The sequence below is a fragment of the Xenopus tropicalis genome, chromosome 2, assembly GCF_000004195.4.
Source record: "Xenopus tropicalis strain Nigerian chromosome 2, UCB_Xtro_10.0, whole genome shotgun sequence".
Lineage (NCBI taxonomy): Eukaryota > Metazoa > Chordata > Amphibia > Anura > Pipidae > Xenopus > Xenopus tropicalis.
In genome coordinates, this window is record NC_030678.2 from 159,836,620 (window position 1) to 159,856,173 (window position 19,554).

Consider the following 19,554-nt stretch of genomic DNA (forward strand, 5'->3'; position numbering starts at 1 on the left):
ATCCACTCACATACAGACCCACACTGACCTATCTATCTACTCACATACAGACTCATACTGACCTATCTATCCACTCACATACAGACCCATACTGACCTATCTATCCACTCACATACAGACCCACACTGACCTATCTATCCACTCACATACAGACCCACACTGACCTATCTATCCACTCACATACAGACCCACACTGACCTATCTATCCACTCACATACAGACCCACACTGACCTATCTATCCACTCACATACAGACCCACACTGACCTATCTATCCACTCACATACAGACCCACACTGACCTATCTATCTACTCACATACAGACCCACACTGACCTATTTATACACTCACATACAGACCCACACTGACCTATCTATCCACTCACATACAGACCCATACTGACCTATCTATCCACTCACATACAGACCCATACTGACCTATCTATCCACTCACATACAGACCCATACTGACCTATTTATACACTCACATACAGACCCATACTGACCTATCTATCCACTCACATACAGACCCACACTGACCTATCTATCCACTCACATACAGACCCACACTGACCTATCTATCCACTCACATACAGACCCACACTGACCTATCTATCCACTCACATACAGACCCACACTGACCTATCTATACACTCACATACAGACCCATACTGACCTATCTATCCACTCACATACAGACCCATACTGACCTATCTATCCACTCACATACAGACCCATACTGACCTATCTATACACTCACATACAGACCCACACTGACCTATCTATACACTCACATACAGACCCACACTGACCTATTTATACACTCACATACATGTTTAAGAACTCATCCAAGTTCTTCCACTTTTATCTAAGCAAACTCATTCTGTATGCGCCTTATTTTAGGCATGGGGGCATTATTGTGCTGAAATAGGAAAGGGAATAGAAATACCCAAACTGTTGCTACAAAGTAGGAAACACGGAACGGTCGAGAATGTAGTTGTACCATATAGAGGCACCTGTGTTGGCAATGATGGGCGGTGCTTAAACTGCCAATATTAATAATAAGAAAGGGTGTCCGTGTATTTTTGCCTTCCACTCCCAAACCAATCAACTGTATCTGAGCAGCAGCACCTTGCCCTTCACAAGCTTTTTTGTTAATTATGTTAATAAAACAAACTTACCTTCTAAAAACCCCTTCAACTCCAGTGATGCCCATACCATCCACGATATCTCTTGTGAGCCGGAAGGGAACAGTTTCTGGTGTAGGCAGAATCTTACCCTGCTCGAAAGCCACTCCTGCCAGAGGTAACATGGGAATTAGTGCAGGGCATGACTAGATACAACAGTTGAGCTAAGGGAATTCAATCTTCCCCTACCTAAGTCAATGTGTACGAGTTCAGCGCTCTCCTCATCTATAAGGATGTTCTGGACATGTCTGTCTCCGAGCCCAACAATGTAGCCGACTAAGGACACAGAAGAACAATATTGAGTTATGGTACATTTCTTTGTAAACAACCAACAAACCTGCGGCACTGAAAGCAAGCAGCATGGACTCCTACAATGTGACTGCTCAGATACAATCTGACTTCTTCAGTTCAGTTCCTCTGAAGTGTAACTGTCTAGACTACAATATGACTCTGATATGAACCCCTTCTTTATTCTAACTGCTCAACTGCAATGTGACTGCTCTACTGCAGCCCCAATAGCTGAATAAGAATGGTAAATGTCAGAATACAGAATGACTAGTTGGAATTGGGCAGCCATGGTGCCGGTAAGGCTCACAGAGGCAGTTAATATAGGGCTGTTGTACCTATGGAGGATGTGGCCACACTGCGAGTGTATGCTAAACGTTTCTCAAACCACATGGCAGGATCCAGAAACTTCTCCATGCAGAAGTAGCGAAAGACTGGGCGGAAGTTCTCGGAAATGTCGAGAAATGTCTGGTACTTCTCTTCGAAGCGTCCTCTCTGCACCTCCTGCCAACACACAGCAAAGGAGAAATAAGAACAAATGAGTTTGCCAAATGAATGGGACAGGACAAACAAGGTGATCTTTTATTAAACATTATTTTCTAGTTGCAATTACACCCAGACTCTAATTGACTTAGTCGTGCTAATTGATAGCTGCCCAATACAGCTTGCTCATACATGGACCTATACTCCTCATACATGGACCTAATTAGCTCCACCCTCAGCCCCTCAGCTTAAATAGCCTGTGTATGGGAGCAATCCAGCAACCTGTCTTACCAATACATGGCCTGAGATCAGCCAATTGTATATCTGAAAATATCATGGCTTGAGTACTTTATCTGCCCGTCTGATATAGTTTCCATAGGTATTTATTATGATCTGATCATCGGCCTAGGGTCCAAATAACTGGATCAGTCCAATTTGCCCAAATCAGGCAAAAATCCAGGAAATGAAGGGATTTATTTATGCTCAGCTTTACTGAAACATAAAACAGCAATAGATTGAAGGAACGCAGCCCCACTCAATGAGGAAAAATTCTAGATTAGGATGTGCGCAAGATCCAAATGATAAACTAAACAAAAAATAGGAAAAAAAGAGGATCCATTGGTTCCACCACTCACTTACCATTCAGATACAGAAAGCAACTAAGTAAAACTTAACTTTTAATTACATTATTCCTAAATTTATAGTCACATGTCAAATCCCCCACCCTCTGAGTGGGGAGAAAGAAAGATTATTGAAACAATTAGGTAATTAAAGGTTACGTTTTACTTAGTTGCTTTCTTTTTTTTGCTATTTTTTGTTTAGTTACCTGGCACATAGACTTAGACTGTAAGCTCTATGGGGCACGGACCTCATTCCATTTGTGACTCTTAGCGCTAACCGTATGTTTATGTTCTAATATTCATTGTTCCCTTTCACATCTATTAGAATGTACAGCCCTGTGTACACAAGTAGCTATATCTATAGATACACACACATGCTTTTCACCCTAACAGGGCTCTACTGGTACAAGCCATTGCTTCTGCGCTCAGCCTGGGACTAGTTTGCAGCAAGAAAATATGACTAAACAAACACACAGATGGCCCTGCTGACAGGACAGTGAGAATACTGTAACAAATATAGCAGAAAACTTGCCATCATTTTCCTTTGGCACTGTAAGCTGCCATAATCCCTTGGGCGGTAACGCTTGTGTGCACCTTCTTTCTCATTGACAAGGTATTCCCCAATCGGAACTGTCCCCGTGCACCACTCGAGCACGCCACTTCTCTGGGACAAGGGGACGACCTGCACAAAGACACAAGTTAATAGAAATAAAAAGAGACTGCAAAGTATTCAGATCGCATCCTCACTTTATGGCATCTCCTGTCAGAAACAATAAGAAAACCTAGGGAAATGCACTACTATAGAAGGAGCCATTTACATGGAAAGTAACAATGAAAAAAGTACTTGGACTGATTTGGGAAGGATAAATATTTCTTACAATTTTCCTATAAAAATGAAGCAAGTGGACGAGATGGAAAAGCAAGAAAGTGCAGAATGTACAGGTGTCGCACAAGGTGTGTACCTACCTTGTATCTGCGGATAGTCAGCTTTCTTTTCCTCGTCTCGCTGTTGCGCTGCAATAATGTGTTGCACATCTGGAACACTTGCTGCATGACTGCATCTTGCCTCAGGTCATCTCTGCCCTGTCAGACAGCAGGGGGGACACGTCATTTCACCCAAATTATGCGCTCAATGCCTCTACTCTTCTCTCACTCCCAAAAATGGACACCCATATCCTCTGCTTCTTTGGGGGGTCCAACTATTTTCAGCAGTGCAGCCAATGGATGATGTGCACTTTGACTGACTGAATGAATCCACTGTCTGGTACAAGCAGCTGATTGGTTCCCCACATTTCTAGCACTCAATAGTCACTTACCCAAACATAGCACATCCCTGTAGCAGAAGCCCTTATGTAAGGGGCTGCTGATCTCAATAAAGAGGCCTCTAGAACAGTGAAAAGTACAACAAATTTGTGCAAAAAGGCAATTTTTTTTGCACCCCCCCCAACCCCCAATTCCTTACGCATTGCTCAAGGTCAGGAAATGCCAGTTAGCAGAAAGTGCTGGGAAACCCTATACATACTGCCTGACTATTCCAGGTATAATACACAGTGTATATAGACTATTGCCCTGTGCGCAAGTGTGGGCCCCAAGGGAGAGCAATTCTGCACCCTTAGTGCTCTAGCACTTGCACAGGGGGCAATGGCAAATACCCAATGTCCTGCATACTGGTTTTATCTCACCTTGGATTTGTGTAGCCTATATGTGCTCAGCTTGTTATACACATCTGTGACCTCCGCATACCCTTATATGTAATAATAGAGAACGCATTTTCCCACTGTTTGTAAAGTGATATTTATCCACCCAGGGAACTGAATTCTACCTGCCCAGTAGATGTGTGTGTAAGGCCACTCCTGGGCACTGAGCTTTGTGCTGGCAACAGACTGTTCCGCTGTTCCACTTGTCACTAATTGTGTTTTAATAAAAGGAGAAGAGCAGCACAATGCAGATCCAATGCTATAGCAGGGGGGCTGGAATATGTAAGAAGGATCAGGTGGCGGTAATGTTCATATACGTGCCTATTTCTCAGGCTCTGCACGTGGCGCTAAAATATAACTGACCAACCAAACTGCTCGCTGGGCAAAACACACAAGTTGTAAACAATTAAAGTAAACGAATGGTTAAGAATTAGTACATTATGTTTTGGGCTCCTGTACCAGCCCAAGGCACCCACAGCCCTTTAGCAGGGAAGATCTGTGCCCCCAAAGATGCCCCAGTAGCCCCCCATCTTCTTTTCTGCTGATTCCTGAGCTTAGGGGCCCACTCACAATGTACTTTATATACTGAAGCCACAATACAAGGTTAATTATTAAATATTTTTTTCTATCAGCCAATTAGGCCTGCAAATGCCCAGCTACACAGAGAAAAGCATTAATGCTTTATTGTGCTCCTATTAAAGGGCAGGTTCTAATTGAGACATAACCCATCCTATTATACAGTTCCCTTACAAGGAGGCTGTTTTAATCTAAACACATTGGTCTTTACATAATATATAACCAATTAACCAATTTCCTGTGCTTTTATGGTCTCAGTGTAAACGTTTCCATGAATAAATAAATAATCCCATAATTGAATGAATAATACAAGTTGGTGGAGCAGCAGCGGTTTATACAGTGTATGGTACAGCGCTTGGGATGAAACTCATGAAAGAAACCTTGACAAGCTGTCTCCTCTCTTTCCCATCGGAGCCGACACAGTCAATTATCTTCGGCAGATTAAGGCCCCCGGCCAGGCGGAACTCAGGTTTAAAAGATACGATTGTCACCAGGTTTTCATACTTCCCACTGGGGTCAACCTGCCAAGTGATATTAAGCAGAGATTCAGCTAAACATGGGTCATTATTCATGTGCCTGGGGCACCCAAAGCCTCTGCTCTATCCGGCCTGCTACTGTCAGCACCCACACTTCCACATTAACTGTCAATTCTGATTTTGCATTACAAACGTTATGGCATATTACAAGCGAATAAGCTGTATTGCTACTTGTGCCACTGCCACCACAGGGACGTTGAGCCCTTAATGAACCCAAAAGGCATTGATCTTTATCAAAGGGTGCCCTCATACTGATACTCCATAAGCTTATAGGAACAGATTGTCCTTTCAGCCTTTAGTAACTGTGCCCCACACTATCATTTACACATAGCAATTCTTCAGCAATTTGTAATTGGTCATCTTTAATTGGTTACAAAAACAAATTGAAAAATGAGACAGAGAGAAAGGTGGAATTTCGAAAGATGAACTAAAGTCGAGAGCAAGAGAAATAAAAGCTACTGATAGAAAAATGAGCTAGAGTAACAGAGAGATGATGAGCTAGAGATAGAGGGATGAGCTAGAGATAGAGGGATGAGCTACAGAGATAGAATGATGAGCTAGAGAGAAAGAATGATGAGCTAGAGAGAAAGAATGATGAGCTAGAGATAGAGGGATGAGCTAGAGATAGAGGGATGAGTTACAGAGATAGAATGATGAGCTAAAGATAGAGGGATGAGCTAAAGATAGAGGGATGAGCTAGAGAGATAGAGGGATAAGCTAGAAAGATAGAATGATGAGCTAAAGATAGAGGGATGAGCTAGAGAGATAGAGGGATGAGCTAGAAAGATAGAATGATGAGCTAAAGATAGAGGGATGAGCTAAAGATAGAGGGATGAGCTAAAGATAGAGGGATGAGCTAGAGAGATAGAGGGATGAGCTAGAGAGATAGAATGATGAGCTAGAGAGATAGAATGATGAGCTAGAGAGATAGAATGATGAGCTTGAGAGAAAGAATGATGAGCTAGAGAGAAAGAACGATGAGCTAGAGAGATAGAATGATGAGCTAAAGTGGTAGAAAGATAAGCTAGAGTGGCAGAGTAAGAGAAAGATGAGCCATAGAAAAATGAGCTAGAGGTCTAGAAAGATGAGTTAGTGAGAAAGATGAGCTGGAGTGATAGAGAGAATGATGATTTAGAGAGACAGAAAAAAGGGGAATTATGACCAAGAAATAGAAAGATGAGATAGAATGATTAGCTCAGGGGTGGGCAAACTTTTTGGCTCAGAGGCCACATTGACTTACAGATGGCCCGGGCCGGGCCGGACCAGCGTTATGCCCAGGGCCGCCATTAGAAATCACGGGGCCTCTCAGCTCCCACCCAGCATCCTGCAGCTCCCCACCCCAGCATCCTTCAGCTCACCCCCAGCATCCCACCCAGCATCCTGCAGCTCCCCACCCCAGCATCCTTCAGCTCACCCCCAGCATCCCACCCAGCATCCTCCAGTTCCACTCCCCAGCATCCTGCAGTTCCCCCCAGCATCCTTCAGTTCCCCCCTCAGCATCCTACTCAGCATCCTGCAGCTCCCCCCAGCGTTCTTCCCATCATCCTCCTCAACATCCTCCCACCAGCTCTCCCCCCCCAGCGACCTACAGCTTCCTTTGGCTCCATGCTCCAGCGACCTCCTGCCTCCTCTGGCTGTGTCAGTCCCCCGGCTCCCGCTGCATCTGAAGTTTTATACGGTTGCGCCCCGTGCGTTCTGACGTCACGCGCACGCACGGGGCGCAACCAATCAGGAGTCTGCGGGCCGGATTAAAAAGGTAAACGGGCCGGATGTGGCCCGCGGGCCGTAGTTTGCCCACCCCTGGATTAGCTACTTTTATTAAGTAATTTGTAAAAGAAAATACAAGTATAATTTATCTTCCATTTATTTTTCAATAAAGCGTAGTTTACCATCAAATAAACTTTAAAGGGCATGTCAACTCTGAAAAAATGTTTTTGCCTAATAAAAGAAAACACAATTCTAAGCAAATCAAATTATTAAAAATGATTAGTGATTTAAAAGTTATTTGTAAATGTAATTTCTACAGAAAGCAGCATTTGCTGAACTCCTGGTTGTTACTTTTTAAACAATGTTGCAAAGGTCAGTCTCCTCCAGCAATACAGGTCTGTCAGTCAGCTGGCTTGTGTTACATTGTTTCAGTCAGAGCTCCCAGGGTAGGGAATAGAAAAAGACTGACACTGCTCTTAATAGCAATTATAAATACAAATAACTCAGAAACCATTACAAATATGTAATGAATGTATACTGCAAAGTTGCTTAGAATTAAGATTCTTTTATTAGGCAAAAAAATATTTTTGGGGTTGATATGTCCTTTAAGTATGGCGTAGTCAGTGATATTCTGAGACAATTTCAATTGGTCTTCATTTTATATAGTTTTCGAATTCTTTAGCGTTATTTACGCACCTTGATTTCCATAGTTGGAATCACAACGTCATGCAGTTTATTCAGTTTAGTGATGGGTTGGTCTGATGGGATGGGGATGGCATCTACAATGAGAGAAAGTGAATGTAATGTAACCCCGCAGCGTGTGCAACGTAACCCCGCAGTGTGTGTAATGTAACCCCGCAGTGTGTGTAATGTAACCCCGCAGTGTTTGTAATGTAACCCCGCAGTGTGTGTAATGTAACCCCGCAGTGTGTGTAATGTAACCCCGCAGTGTGTGTAATGTAACCCCGCAGTGTTTGTAATGTAACCCCGCAGCGTGTGTAATGTAACCCCGCAGTGTGTGTAATGTAACCCCGCAGTGTTTGTAATGTAACCCCGCAGTGTGTGTAATGTAACCCCGCAGTGTTTGTAATGTAACCCCGCGGTGTGTGTAAGGTAACCCTACAGTGTGTGTAACGTAACCCAGCAGTGTGTGTGTAACGTAACCCCGCAGTGTGTGTAACGTAACCCAGCAGTGTGTGTAACGTAACCCAGCAGTGTGTGTGTAATGTAACCCCGCAGTGTGTGTAATGTAACCCCGCAGTGTGTGTAATGTAACCCCGCAGTGTTTGTAATGTAACCCCGCAGTGTGTGTAATGTAACCCTGCAGTGTGTGTAACGTAACCCAGCAGTGTGTGTGTAATGTAACCCCGCAGTGTGTGTAACGTAACCCAGCAGTGTGTGTGTAATGTAACCCCGCAGTGTAAGTAACGTAACCCAGCAGTGTGTGTGTAATGTAACCCCGCAGTGTGTGTAATGTAACCCCGCAGTGTGTGCAACGTAACCCCGCAGTGTGTGCAACGTAACCCCGCAGTGTGTGCAACGTAACCCCGCAGTGTGTGCAACGTAACCCCGCAGTGTGTGCAACATAACCCCGCAGCGTGTGCAATGTAACCCCGCAGTATGTGCAATGTAACCCCCGCAGTGTGTGCAATGTAACCCCGCAGTATGTGCAATGTAACCCGCAGTGTGTGCCACGTAACCTCGCAGTGTGTGCCACGTAACCCCACTTTGGCAGCACGCTCACCATCCCATATTGTTCTATTGTATACAAGGATGTATCTACCTTTACTACACCATGGTACGGCTGAATTAGACCAACACTGCCCCATCCTGCATGGTCTCTGATTAATACCAAATAGACACCTACCAAGTGGTTACACCCATGCACAGCCGCCTTCAACTGTTCCGTTGTACCCACCAAACAACCCAATGACTGAAACTGCAGAAAATGAGAAAGAGCTGTGGCTCCTCATTATGAGGAATGCATGGGCCCAGCGTTTGGTTTCTATATTCACTGAGGTACCATTTTGTTGATGGAGTAACTGTGCTGATAGAATAACTTACTTCTCTGGGATTTCCACTGGTTGGCATCCATGTTGGCAAGGGTTATATAGGCATCACAGAGTCTCTCCACATCTCGCACCATGTTAGTCCTCTGCTTTTTTATGGTATCGACGATGTGGCGCGCGGCTTCCATGCGATCCTACAGGGTCGTTCAATGATTAGTGAAAGCAGTACAATTAAGCACACACTCTTAATAACATAACAGCCATCTGATGTTTCTCTGGTCAGTTCCAGACCCAAGGAAATCATCAGCAGGGAAATATCTCCCATCCAGTTGTTGAAGATGAAGAACCCAAATACAAACGTACCTCATCTAGCTGGGAGATCTGTTTGGGGGCATTCTTGGTGAGCCGGCCCCGTTTCACAGCCTCCGGTTTCATCAGCTGATCGTCTTTGTTTGCATTGGCCAGAGCCAGGATAATAAACAGCGTGTGATGTGGGTGGTCCATTGAAATCCGACCAATCAGCTGTTAGTAAAAGGAAGCAGTTCACCAACAAGAAGCATGCAATCTCTATATAAAGTAACGTTCATAATAGGGTTATGTTTAGCATATACAATAGGTGTTTCTTAGAGGTCATAACCTGGGTGGCCAGTTCAAGCACACTCATGATATAATGAATAACGTACCCCCTATTGTAAAATATAAGGATATTAGGAAGTCACCAAGGTGTTCCATGACCACATAAAGGCACCAGGCTGAACACAGGGTACTTTTATACAGATCATGGAACTCCAAAGTGACTTCTAATAGCCTCATATTTTACAACAGGGGGTTCATTATGATAAACAAGTTTCAATGAGTCATGTGACAACAACGACATCACTAACTAATGACATCACAAAACACCATTTATAAGGATATAATTTACAGTTTGGTCCCATAGGGAAATTAAAAAACTGTATATTGTAATTAAAATAAATTACAAGATGATCCTATTTTGAGCTCCATTTGATTGGCCAATTACATGTCTCAATCAAATGGCAGAACAATCGCCCTGGCTGGTGTGGCAAGGTAGAATGTCATTACATTATTAAGGACGTCATGAAATCCCAGGTTTCCCATCTTCTTGGTGCCCATACGAGCAGCCAGTTGGTACATCAGAGGCAGGAATTTGTGGGATGGGATCCTCTGGGCATCTTGCTGTAAATGACAAAACAGATGACTGAGCATTTTTTTTCCCTAATTGACCAGTTGCTCCTCAGGGGATGTGCCGTACCCTCATCATACTGTTCACTTCCGACACTGCGGAATTCTCAAGCCAGAGGGAGCAAAGGCGGAAGATCCACATGTCGTGTTCCTCTCCAGAAACGAGGCAGCTGATGTAGTTCTCTACTGCTTTGCACAAGAACCGCTTTCTGTCCTCCCTCAGCGCCAGGATGGCACATTCATCCAGCTCCAGCTCTCGCTGCACCTTCACCGTGTACCTGCCGGGCAAATTGCAGCAGGTGATTGGGCCACTTTGTGAATTTATTTCCCCATGGCATTGTGTTCAAGGCAAAAAAAAAACAGACTCATAAAAGTATTTGTAAGATTATGATATGGGCATCACTAATGGGTTGGGTGGACATGCAAAGCAAAGAGTGATGATAGTGCTAGACAGTAGTAACCTTTTGGTCATTTTGGCATTTTACTGCCAATAGATTTGCCACATTAGTGACACCTAGAACGCTATATTTATTCTGCAGAAACCATTACCATACCTGAGTAACAGCCCTAGAAGCTCCCTCTGTTTGTTTAGTTGTTTTAGTGTGGTCTCAGTAGCTTCCTGCTGCAGCTCTAGCCATTGGTAGCTCAGATCACACATTCCTAAGGGAGGGGGAGTGAATTCTTATGGGAGGGGGGAGCAGGAGAAGGGAGAGAGGAGAGAACTGTGCATACTCTGGCCCCCGGGAATGAAGGATTTTTCTGAGAGAGGAAATCATATACCTGAAGAACATGCTTACAAAAAAGGAGACAAGAAATCCTGTGTTTCTTTTGATAGAGGACTCAGGGCAGCGTTTCTGTGAGTACTTGTTTTTACCTTTCCTTTCTTTAATTATTTAATGAGAAATTATTTAAGGGGCACTAAATCAACCTACCCTGGGCAGCAGAATGTATGGACACAGGGGCTTATTGATTTATTAATATAGGCGAATAACAAATGCAGGGGTGCAGTGTCTAACATGTTTATATATGGTGGCCTTCCAGCATGTAGGTAAGCGCAGTATACAACAGCGAAGGAACAACTGGCTACTATAATACAGAATGTGCCAGTGAGGTACCCACCTATTGGTCTGAACCTTGTGCTGCTTCATTAGACCAACTTCCTCCTTGGCTTTTCTCAGCAAGGCCTGTTTGTTCTCAAACTCAGAGGACTTCATGTAGTTGTCAATCCTCTGATACTGGGCATCAGAAAAGCGAGCTAGAGACAGGAAGGCCTTCATTCTGCCCTCCTGCAGCTTCTCTCCGGCCCCATCAGGGTACTCAGCAACTTCCACAGCCTGAGGGAGGGGGGAAAGGGATCACAGGGGTCTGCCATGCACCACTTGTGGGTCAGAAAATTCAGCAGGGCCTAAGTATCAGAAACACTGATTCTGAGCAATAAGAATACAGGGTACCAGACTCGCCGCAGTCATAGAACTCCCCAGTCAAGTAAAGCGGAAGTGGTTTGGGGGGGTATGATGTATGAATGGTCACAAGCAGCAGCAATGGAAACACTATACCCCATATGTAATAAAAGGCACTAAGTTTGCCCAGGAGCAATAACCCTTTTATTACATAACCCCCTATGTGTCTTTACTGCTTACCTTTTCTAGATAATTCTGCATGATGACTGTGGGACTCTCCAAGCAGGTCTCTGCCAGCCAGTTTCCACATAACCTCAGACACTCGGCATAGAGCAAGCGAAGGGTGGAATCATTCTCAGTCTGTTGATAACAACTAAGTTAGTCAGTTTTGTTAGACACAAATATGAATTGCTCTCACACTGGAATGCATAATCCCATCAGCGCAACAAAAGCAAATTTGATTTTTTGGAGGACTCCATATAATCACTGAACAAATTCTGATTGTTGGCAGTGATGTGCAGGCAAGTGGTGCTATGAATGTGTGGATGTACCAAGTCTATTTCAGGTTTTACTGGGAGTCCATGATGTTGGGGAAATCACCATGACAAACCCATACTTCACTTAACCCAGGGGTCCCCAGCCTTTCTTACTCAGGAGTCACAGTCAAATGTAAAAAGACTTGGGGAGCAACACAAGCACCATAAAAGTTCATGGAGGAGCCAAATAAGGGCTGTGATTGGCTATTAGGGGCCTCTATGCACCCTATCAGCTTACAGGGGGCTTTATTTGGTAGTAAATCTTGTTTGAACCACTGGTTGGGGATCACTGATCTAACCCAACAGCTCTGAGCAGCACGTATGGCCAAATATTGATAGTGCTTAGAGCAGCCCTCTCATCCATTTGACATCAACTTATAAGTTTACTTATCCTATAATGTGGTGCTGTTTCTATGGTGCAGTGAGTAATAAGTGTGTTTGTAGCCCATTAGCCAGACTTTCTTACAAACCTCAAAGCTGTTTAATTCCAGCTTATTAATCATTTGCTTGAGTATCACCCGCGCTAGGCTTGGCTCCTCTTTATCCCAGAAGATCTGAGCCTCTTCGAGCTGCCACTCAGACACACCAAACGGACTGGGGTTATGCTGCTTGATCTGGAACATGGCTTTCTCTGGAAGCTGCAAGACAATTGAATTCTGTGTGAATCTTTTTTCACCTTAAAGCAGTGCCTGCCTTTTCAGGTTCAAGCTCTTGGAGGTCAACAATCTGGGCCTTTCTTTCAGAGTTACAGATATAAGGAAGTATCAGTGTATCAGTCATCTGGCAATAGTTCCAAGAAAATCTAGGGCAGCTAACAAGGCCCCCAACAGCACACTAATTTGACCGTCTAGCTGGGCTTACACTTGTTTACGGACAGCAAAGCATTCTACCCAAATCTCCCCACAAACTAAGCTTCAGGCTGAGCCCCCACAGTTTGGGAACCTGTACCTGTGTGTTTCCAGCGCTCCGGGCTATTCTAGATAAATCCACCAGGTGCTTAGTTAGGATGTTCTTCAGGGACTCCTGGCTGGGTTGCTTCTTCTCCTCCTGTAGCAGCGTTTCCAGAATCACAGACCGTAGGGACAGGACGGGCTCAAGGAATTCAAAATCACTGTCTTTTAGAAACTGGGATTGCCTCTGCCACCTCAAGTAAGTATCCATTAACCCATGGTCAGTGATGGACCTGAGAAGGAAGCGGCATAGGGACTCTCATTACAATTCACTTCATCCTGTGAATTGTGAGAGTTGCAGAGTTAAACTACATTATAGTAGCCAGACAGCTAACCAATGACACATAGTGGTTCCTATCCCAAACTGGCTTTAGAGGTTATAAAGAGGATCAGCTGCCCTGAGCAGTTAGGAACAGTGGGGTAGCAGAGGTAGTAGGGCAATGGTACAAAGGTGGCAGGAACATCAACGACATACCTGGAGCACATCTCCCCCACACTTGCAAGCTCCCCGATAGCTTGTAGCCGACACAGCGCAGGGTAGAGAGAGTACACAGATTCCAGGCTGCCCCGGCACAGCTCTTCCACCTCCTTAACCCTAAACAGAAATGGAAAAGCAAATTTGCAATAAAATAAAATCAGTTTAAGGCCAGAATACAATTTTTAACAATTTTTTGCACTTCTCTACCCTTTTTTTTTTGTTTCTGTCTCCCCTGCCAAAAAGACTGTAAGCTCTTAAAGCCAGGGACCTCATCCAACTGTGTACTGAAACACCTAAGCACTGCGCACATTGGCGGTGCTATATACACACATACGTCCCAGCACATTGAAAGGCCTAGTTATGTGAGAGTGTAAGAGTGCCACCTATGGGTATCCTCGCTATACCTGAACTTTACTTGATGCTAAATAATGTGTGCACAATCCCCCATATGTAATAAAAGGCACTAAGTTTGCCCAGGAGCAGTAACTCATAGCAACCAATCAGCAGGTATAATTTACTGGTGATCTGTTTAAAAGCAAACATCTTATTGGTTGATACAGGTTTCTGCTCTTGGAAAACTTAGTGTCTTTATTACCTATGGGGGAATGTGTGTGAGGAATTGCACTTACACCAAGCAATGCTGAACGGAAACAAAACAAGCAGGAGGGCATTACCCCTTCATCATGTAGGGCAGTGATCCCCAAACAGTGGCTCAGGGGCAACATGCTGCTCACCAACCCCTTGGGTGTTGCTCTCAGTGCCCCCAAACCAGGTAGTTATTTTTGAATTCCTGACTTGGGGGCAAGTTCTGGTTGAATAAAAACAAGATTTCCTACCAAATAAAGCCCCTGTAGGCTGATAGTGTGCATAGAGGCCCCTAATAGCCAATCACAGCCCTTATTTGGCTCCTCCATGGCTCCTTTATGATGCTTGTGTTGCTCCCCAAGTCTTTTTATATTTGACTGTGGCTCACGAGTAAGAAACGTTGGGGATCCCTGATGTAGGGTAACAAAAGAAGTGTGCCATCAGCCATCAGACAGTGAGAATATAAAACCTGGAAGGGTCTGAATGCATAATAACAGAAGTATGGCTGCAGGGTGTGGTGCCCAGTGGGAAGGAGTTACAGCAATAGAGGTAAACAGAAGGCACATGACAATTTTATAATAATAAGTACAACTTATAAGTGCCCAGAGTCAGATGAATGCCCAGATGACTTGCCAATTGGCTTTGACAGTAATACTGACAGAATGAATATGTTTGGGCCAACCCAACAGAAATTTTGAAGGCTTTCAATAATGAAGCGAAGCTGGTAGCTTTGGCTACACATGGATTGATGCTTGGCCATTACTGTTGAAAACTGCCAAACCATATGAAAATGCTGTAATGTATCATTTTACCATTTCAACAATTCAAACAGTTGTACAATTATCCTTGTGTGTGCCCCTAACCCACCCCACCCCTTTTTGGAAACGGCCTGACCAATGAACTGCTTCCTATGCACATGTAGTTTTGGTGCTCCTTTAATTCCACCCCTCACTCCCCTGTCCCACCAATACCATAGTGTGCCGTACAATGGCTTCCTGCCTGTCCCACTGCTTAGCCACATATATACAGCCATCACACTAGTCTGGGTGGGGGCCCAAGGTTATATTCTACTTGCCTGGCGTATTTTATATGCTCATGAAAGCCACAGAATTCCTTGTCCCTCAGTGACTGTACGGCCCGATAGAGCGATTCATGGTAACCAGGTCCACAGGTCTCGTTCCTTTAAAAATAAAAGACTAGTGTGTTTTATCTCCCGTTGTAAAATTATTCTCAGCATAACCCCCTCTATGGCATTACCAGCTCATGTGTTAACTCTGATACCTGCACACCCCAAGATGCCAAAATGATACCAGGGAGTTTTGGGGTTGGGTGGGGCTGAAGAGTGAGCCACATAATAAGGATAAATGAGTGTAGCCAGTATGTCAGGCAGGTAAGGTTGGCACCTTTTTTAGCAGCAATACCGGCCTTCGGGTAGGGGACAGGGAGTGATGTCACTGGAGGGATGATGATGTAACAAGATGGGAAAATGAACAGGCAGGGCAGTAACTAGGCTGGGCGTGATCTGCCATGGAGAGGGGCAGGGAAGGGAAGGATTTATAGGCAGGGTTGCCACCCTTACAAATTTACTTTTTTACTTACTAATTTACACAGGCAGAAAAGCTGCCGAATCAGTCTGAAGGACCCGAATATGCCCGTGTATGGGCACCTTAACAAATTAAGTACATGAAATGAAGTTGGCTAGTTAGTTTGCTAGTCAGCTGTTTGAAAACAAAAATTGAATTGGTAGCTATGCTTAACCAGACCTAGGCAAACTTTTTGCCTATTACTATTATATCACTCATTAAGGCTGTGTGAGGGGAGGGGGACCCAAGGGAATGAAGTAGACAGAATAAAGTACAATACTTTGTCTGTGAGCAGTCGTCCCACTGCATGTTCCTCCAGGCAGCCTGGAAATGGATTTCCTGCATTTCTGAGGTCCATTCTGCATTTTCATGTTCGAGTCCTCGTAAATAAGAAGAAAGTATATGGGAGAGCCCAAAGTTCTGTAAAGCCTATGGAACAGAAATGCGCTGGTAAGAGATGAGATCAGAACCATTCAGAACCAAGTGACCCATACAGCAACTACAACTGCCACCTTTCAATATCCTTGTACCACCCAGGCTTAAAGGGGGTTGAGTCATGATGAAAAGGGGTGGGACAATGACCTAATCAAGACAGAGATTGGTGGACCAGGGATGGGCCGTTGAGTTGGGGGGATCTGCTGTTATAGGGGCATGCATAGGGCAAGATCTAGGTGTATGCTGGAGCTGACTGGGGGCAGAAAGCTTATGCATTACAATTGTATCAGGAAGTTCATTGCCAGTAAGTTTATAATGCTGCTGAAAATACTTGGGGGAAAAGAGCATTTAAAGGAGCCCTAAAATACAATATACATTATTTATAGTACCAATAGCCAGATCCTGAGAGGATATTATTCTAAATCAGTGCTGTCCAACTGGCGGCCCGCGACCCCCCTCTGTGTGGCCCCCCACCTGTCTGGCTGCTTTGATGGCTTACCTTTGAGTAAGCATTAAATGGTATCAGTACTGAGATTAACTGCCCCCCCCTGCATGGCTCTCACCTCAGATTCAGGCTGTAATCAGGCTGTATTGTTTAAAAATGTAATCCCCTGTGTTTTTCACACCTTTTAATCTCTGCATTGTTCACCCTCTGCAGTGTTCACACCTCAGGCTCAGACTGTAATCACTCCCATTGTTCACTTCTTCACACCTCAAACATAGGTACTGTAGGCAGAGTATGGCACATACAGCCAGCATAGGGCAGGTAGAGTATGGCACACAGAGGCAGCATAGGGCAGGCAGAGTATGGCACATACAGCCAGCATAGGGCAGGTAGAGTATGACACACACAGGCAGCATAGGTCAGGGAGGGTATGGCACACACAGGAAGGGTAGGGCAGGCAGAGTATGGCACACACAGTCAGGGTAGGGCAGGCAGAGTATGACACTCTGCCTGTGTGTGCCATACTCTGCCTTCCCTATGCTGCCTGTGTGTGCCATACTCTGCTTGCCCTATGCTGCTTGTGGGAGGTGAACCTGGCAGGGGTTTGTTGTGGGAGTTTGTTAGCAGTTGGAAATAGCCATTAAATGGCCCCTAAGGTGTGTAATTATGTACTGGGGGTTGCTCTGCTATCCACAGGGGAGGAGGAGGCATATGTAATTTAAGGGTATATCTTAATATGACATAATTCTTTCACATATGAATGATGGTTGATATCCCCACTGTAAGGACCAAGCATTTGGGATTTTGCTGTGCTACCACCATTGTGATAAAATAGGTGTGGTTTGAAGTGGGTGTGGTTTCAAAAAGGGGAGTGGTCAAAACTGGCTTCCATTAGCGGCCCTCCACCATGTATGCTAGAGAAATTCCGGCCCTCGGCACCGTAGAAGTTGGACAGCACTGTTCTAAATGATGGAAACAGGAGTGACCAACTGCAAGTACCTGCATAATCCCTGCCTGGCGGGTAACCAGAGGGAGGTTCATTTCCAGGTCATAGGTCACCAATGCTTTTCCCCATTTAGCCTCATGTTCATAAGTGCGGATTCTATTAAAAATGTAAAATGAACAAATTATTATTTAATATAAAAACAGGCTATGTACCTAGAATTTATATGAATTTGTTATATTAAATGTGTTACTCACCTTGCAAGAGGATGGAGCATTTTTCCACCACCGCAGCCATACAAGCTGTCAGGCTCCCCAATGCTCCTATAGATATCCATCAACAGGTCCTATATACAAACAACAAGGGCATTTTCCTTAATGGACCAGCACACAAAAATATTAAAGCTTTTAACATATATTTTATTATACCTGTATAAATGTGTGTTTGTGTCAAAGCACAAATACAATACAATATACACATGTACAGAAGCACAAATACAATACAATATACACATGTACAGAAGCACAAATACAATACAATATACACATGTACAGAAGCACAAATACTATACAAAATACACATATACAGAAACACAAATACAATATATACATATACAGAAGCACAAATACAATACAATATACACAAGCACAAATAAAATATACACGTGTTCAGAAGCACAAACACAATACAAAATACACATATACAGAGACACAAATACAATACAATAAACAGAAGCACAAATACAATATATACATATACAGAAGCACAAATACAATACAATATACACATATACAGAGACACAAATACAATACAATAAACAGAAGCACAAATACAATATATACATATACAGAAGCACAAATACAATACAATATACACATATACAGAAGCACAAATACAATACAATGTACACATATACAGAAGCACTAATACAATACAATATACACATATACAGAAGCACAAATACAATACAATATACACATACACAGAATCATTACCTGTAAGCTTATCCCAGTCTCCTCTTTGCTTTTCTCACTCAGGCCAGTAATATCCAATGTCTGACTACCCTCTTCAAATTTCAGGCATTTGCGTGCATTGGACCTGTTTGTACTGAGAAAAAATGTTACAGTTACAAATAATTTGTGGGTAAAAGCTGGCTATGATGGGTTTAGCTGAAGGGATAGACATAGCGCCAACGGGTCACTATACTGGGGCCAAGCTGACCTGCTGCCCCTAATTATGCAAAACCGGTGCCAATTAATGTCAATTTTACCTTGTGATATAGTCATAAAGAAACCACTAATGAAATAATATGAAATATTAGCGCATCTACTCTTTACCCCCTAAGCCAATTCTATGGAAGATCAAACACCAGCTATCTGCCCCATCTGCCATTTCACCCTTCCCACCTACTCTTGTCATTCTCCACTAGGAAAGAGTAGGTAATATGGGAAAAGTCTGATCTCTGGGGGGGAAGAGTCATTCCTTTTGCTAAATTTCTAATGGCTGATCTTTAAAGCAACATGTGAGTGAGTGGATCCAAAGAGAAGAATTGAGTGTCAGTGGCTGCCCCATCACTGCTCAGATGCCCTCCCCTTTGCAATATCAGCCATTTTTATCCCTGGCGCATTTTGATTTATGAAAGATCTTACCTTGCTCGCTGTTCACCATCCTGTTTGATCTTATCGGCATAGATTTCAGAGTAGAGTAAAGCAGTGAAGTGTGCGGCGCAGGACTGGACAGCCATTGCCACTTCGAGGTAGTTTAAGTCCAACCAGAAATTGTCATCAAAAGCTGTTCCTGGCACCGGCCTAAAGTAACAAATTACTCATAAAGGTCAAAAAAGAACAGGGCATCAGGGCTCATACTAATAATAAGGATTATATGTTTGTGAATGGAAG

General features: G+C 43.9%; 1 protein-coding gene across 2 annotated transcripts in view; it reads right to left on the bottom strand.

The window, feature by feature from the left end:
- The window catches only part of atm (ATM serine/threonine kinase), a 61,556-nt gene that overhangs the window by 2,846 nt on the left and 39,156 nt on the right, over positions 1-19,554 (bottom strand). The window contains exons 39-60 of one of the 2 annotated variants that reach the window (XM_002934928.5): positions 19,306-19,464; positions 18,652-18,763; positions 17,914-18,002; positions 17,713-17,815; positions 16,114-16,262; positions 15,326-15,430; positions 13,663-13,782; positions 13,186-13,420; positions 12,708-12,875; positions 11,942-12,061; positions 11,421-11,635; positions 10,372-10,579; positions 10,182-10,295; positions 9,462-9,620; positions 9,154-9,292; positions 7,786-7,868; positions 5,227-5,367; positions 3,540-3,656; positions 3,106-3,255; positions 1,809-1,974; positions 1,375-1,461; positions 1,180-1,294 (exon numbers count right to left, since the gene is read on the bottom strand). In XM_002934928.5, the coding sequence (XP_002934974.3) occupies positions 1,180-1,294; positions 1,375-1,461; positions 1,809-1,974; positions 3,106-3,255; positions 3,540-3,656; positions 5,227-5,367; positions 7,786-7,868; positions 9,154-9,292; positions 9,462-9,620; positions 10,182-10,295; positions 10,372-10,579; positions 11,421-11,635; positions 11,942-12,061; positions 12,708-12,875; positions 13,186-13,420; positions 13,663-13,782; positions 15,326-15,430; positions 16,114-16,262; positions 17,713-17,815; positions 17,914-18,002; positions 18,652-18,763; positions 19,306-19,464 (3,054 nt within the window). Of the gene's footprint in view, positions 1-1,179; positions 1,295-1,374; positions 1,462-1,808; positions 1,975-3,105; positions 3,256-3,539; positions 3,657-5,226; positions 5,368-7,785; positions 7,869-9,153; positions 9,293-9,461; positions 9,621-10,181; positions 10,296-10,371; positions 10,580-11,420; positions 11,636-11,941; positions 12,062-12,707; positions 12,876-13,185; positions 13,421-13,662; positions 13,783-15,325; positions 15,431-16,113; positions 16,263-17,712; positions 17,816-17,913; positions 18,003-18,651; positions 18,764-19,305; positions 19,465-19,554 lie in introns of those variants that run through there. The other variant, XM_031897311.1, reaches the window with a different exon arrangement.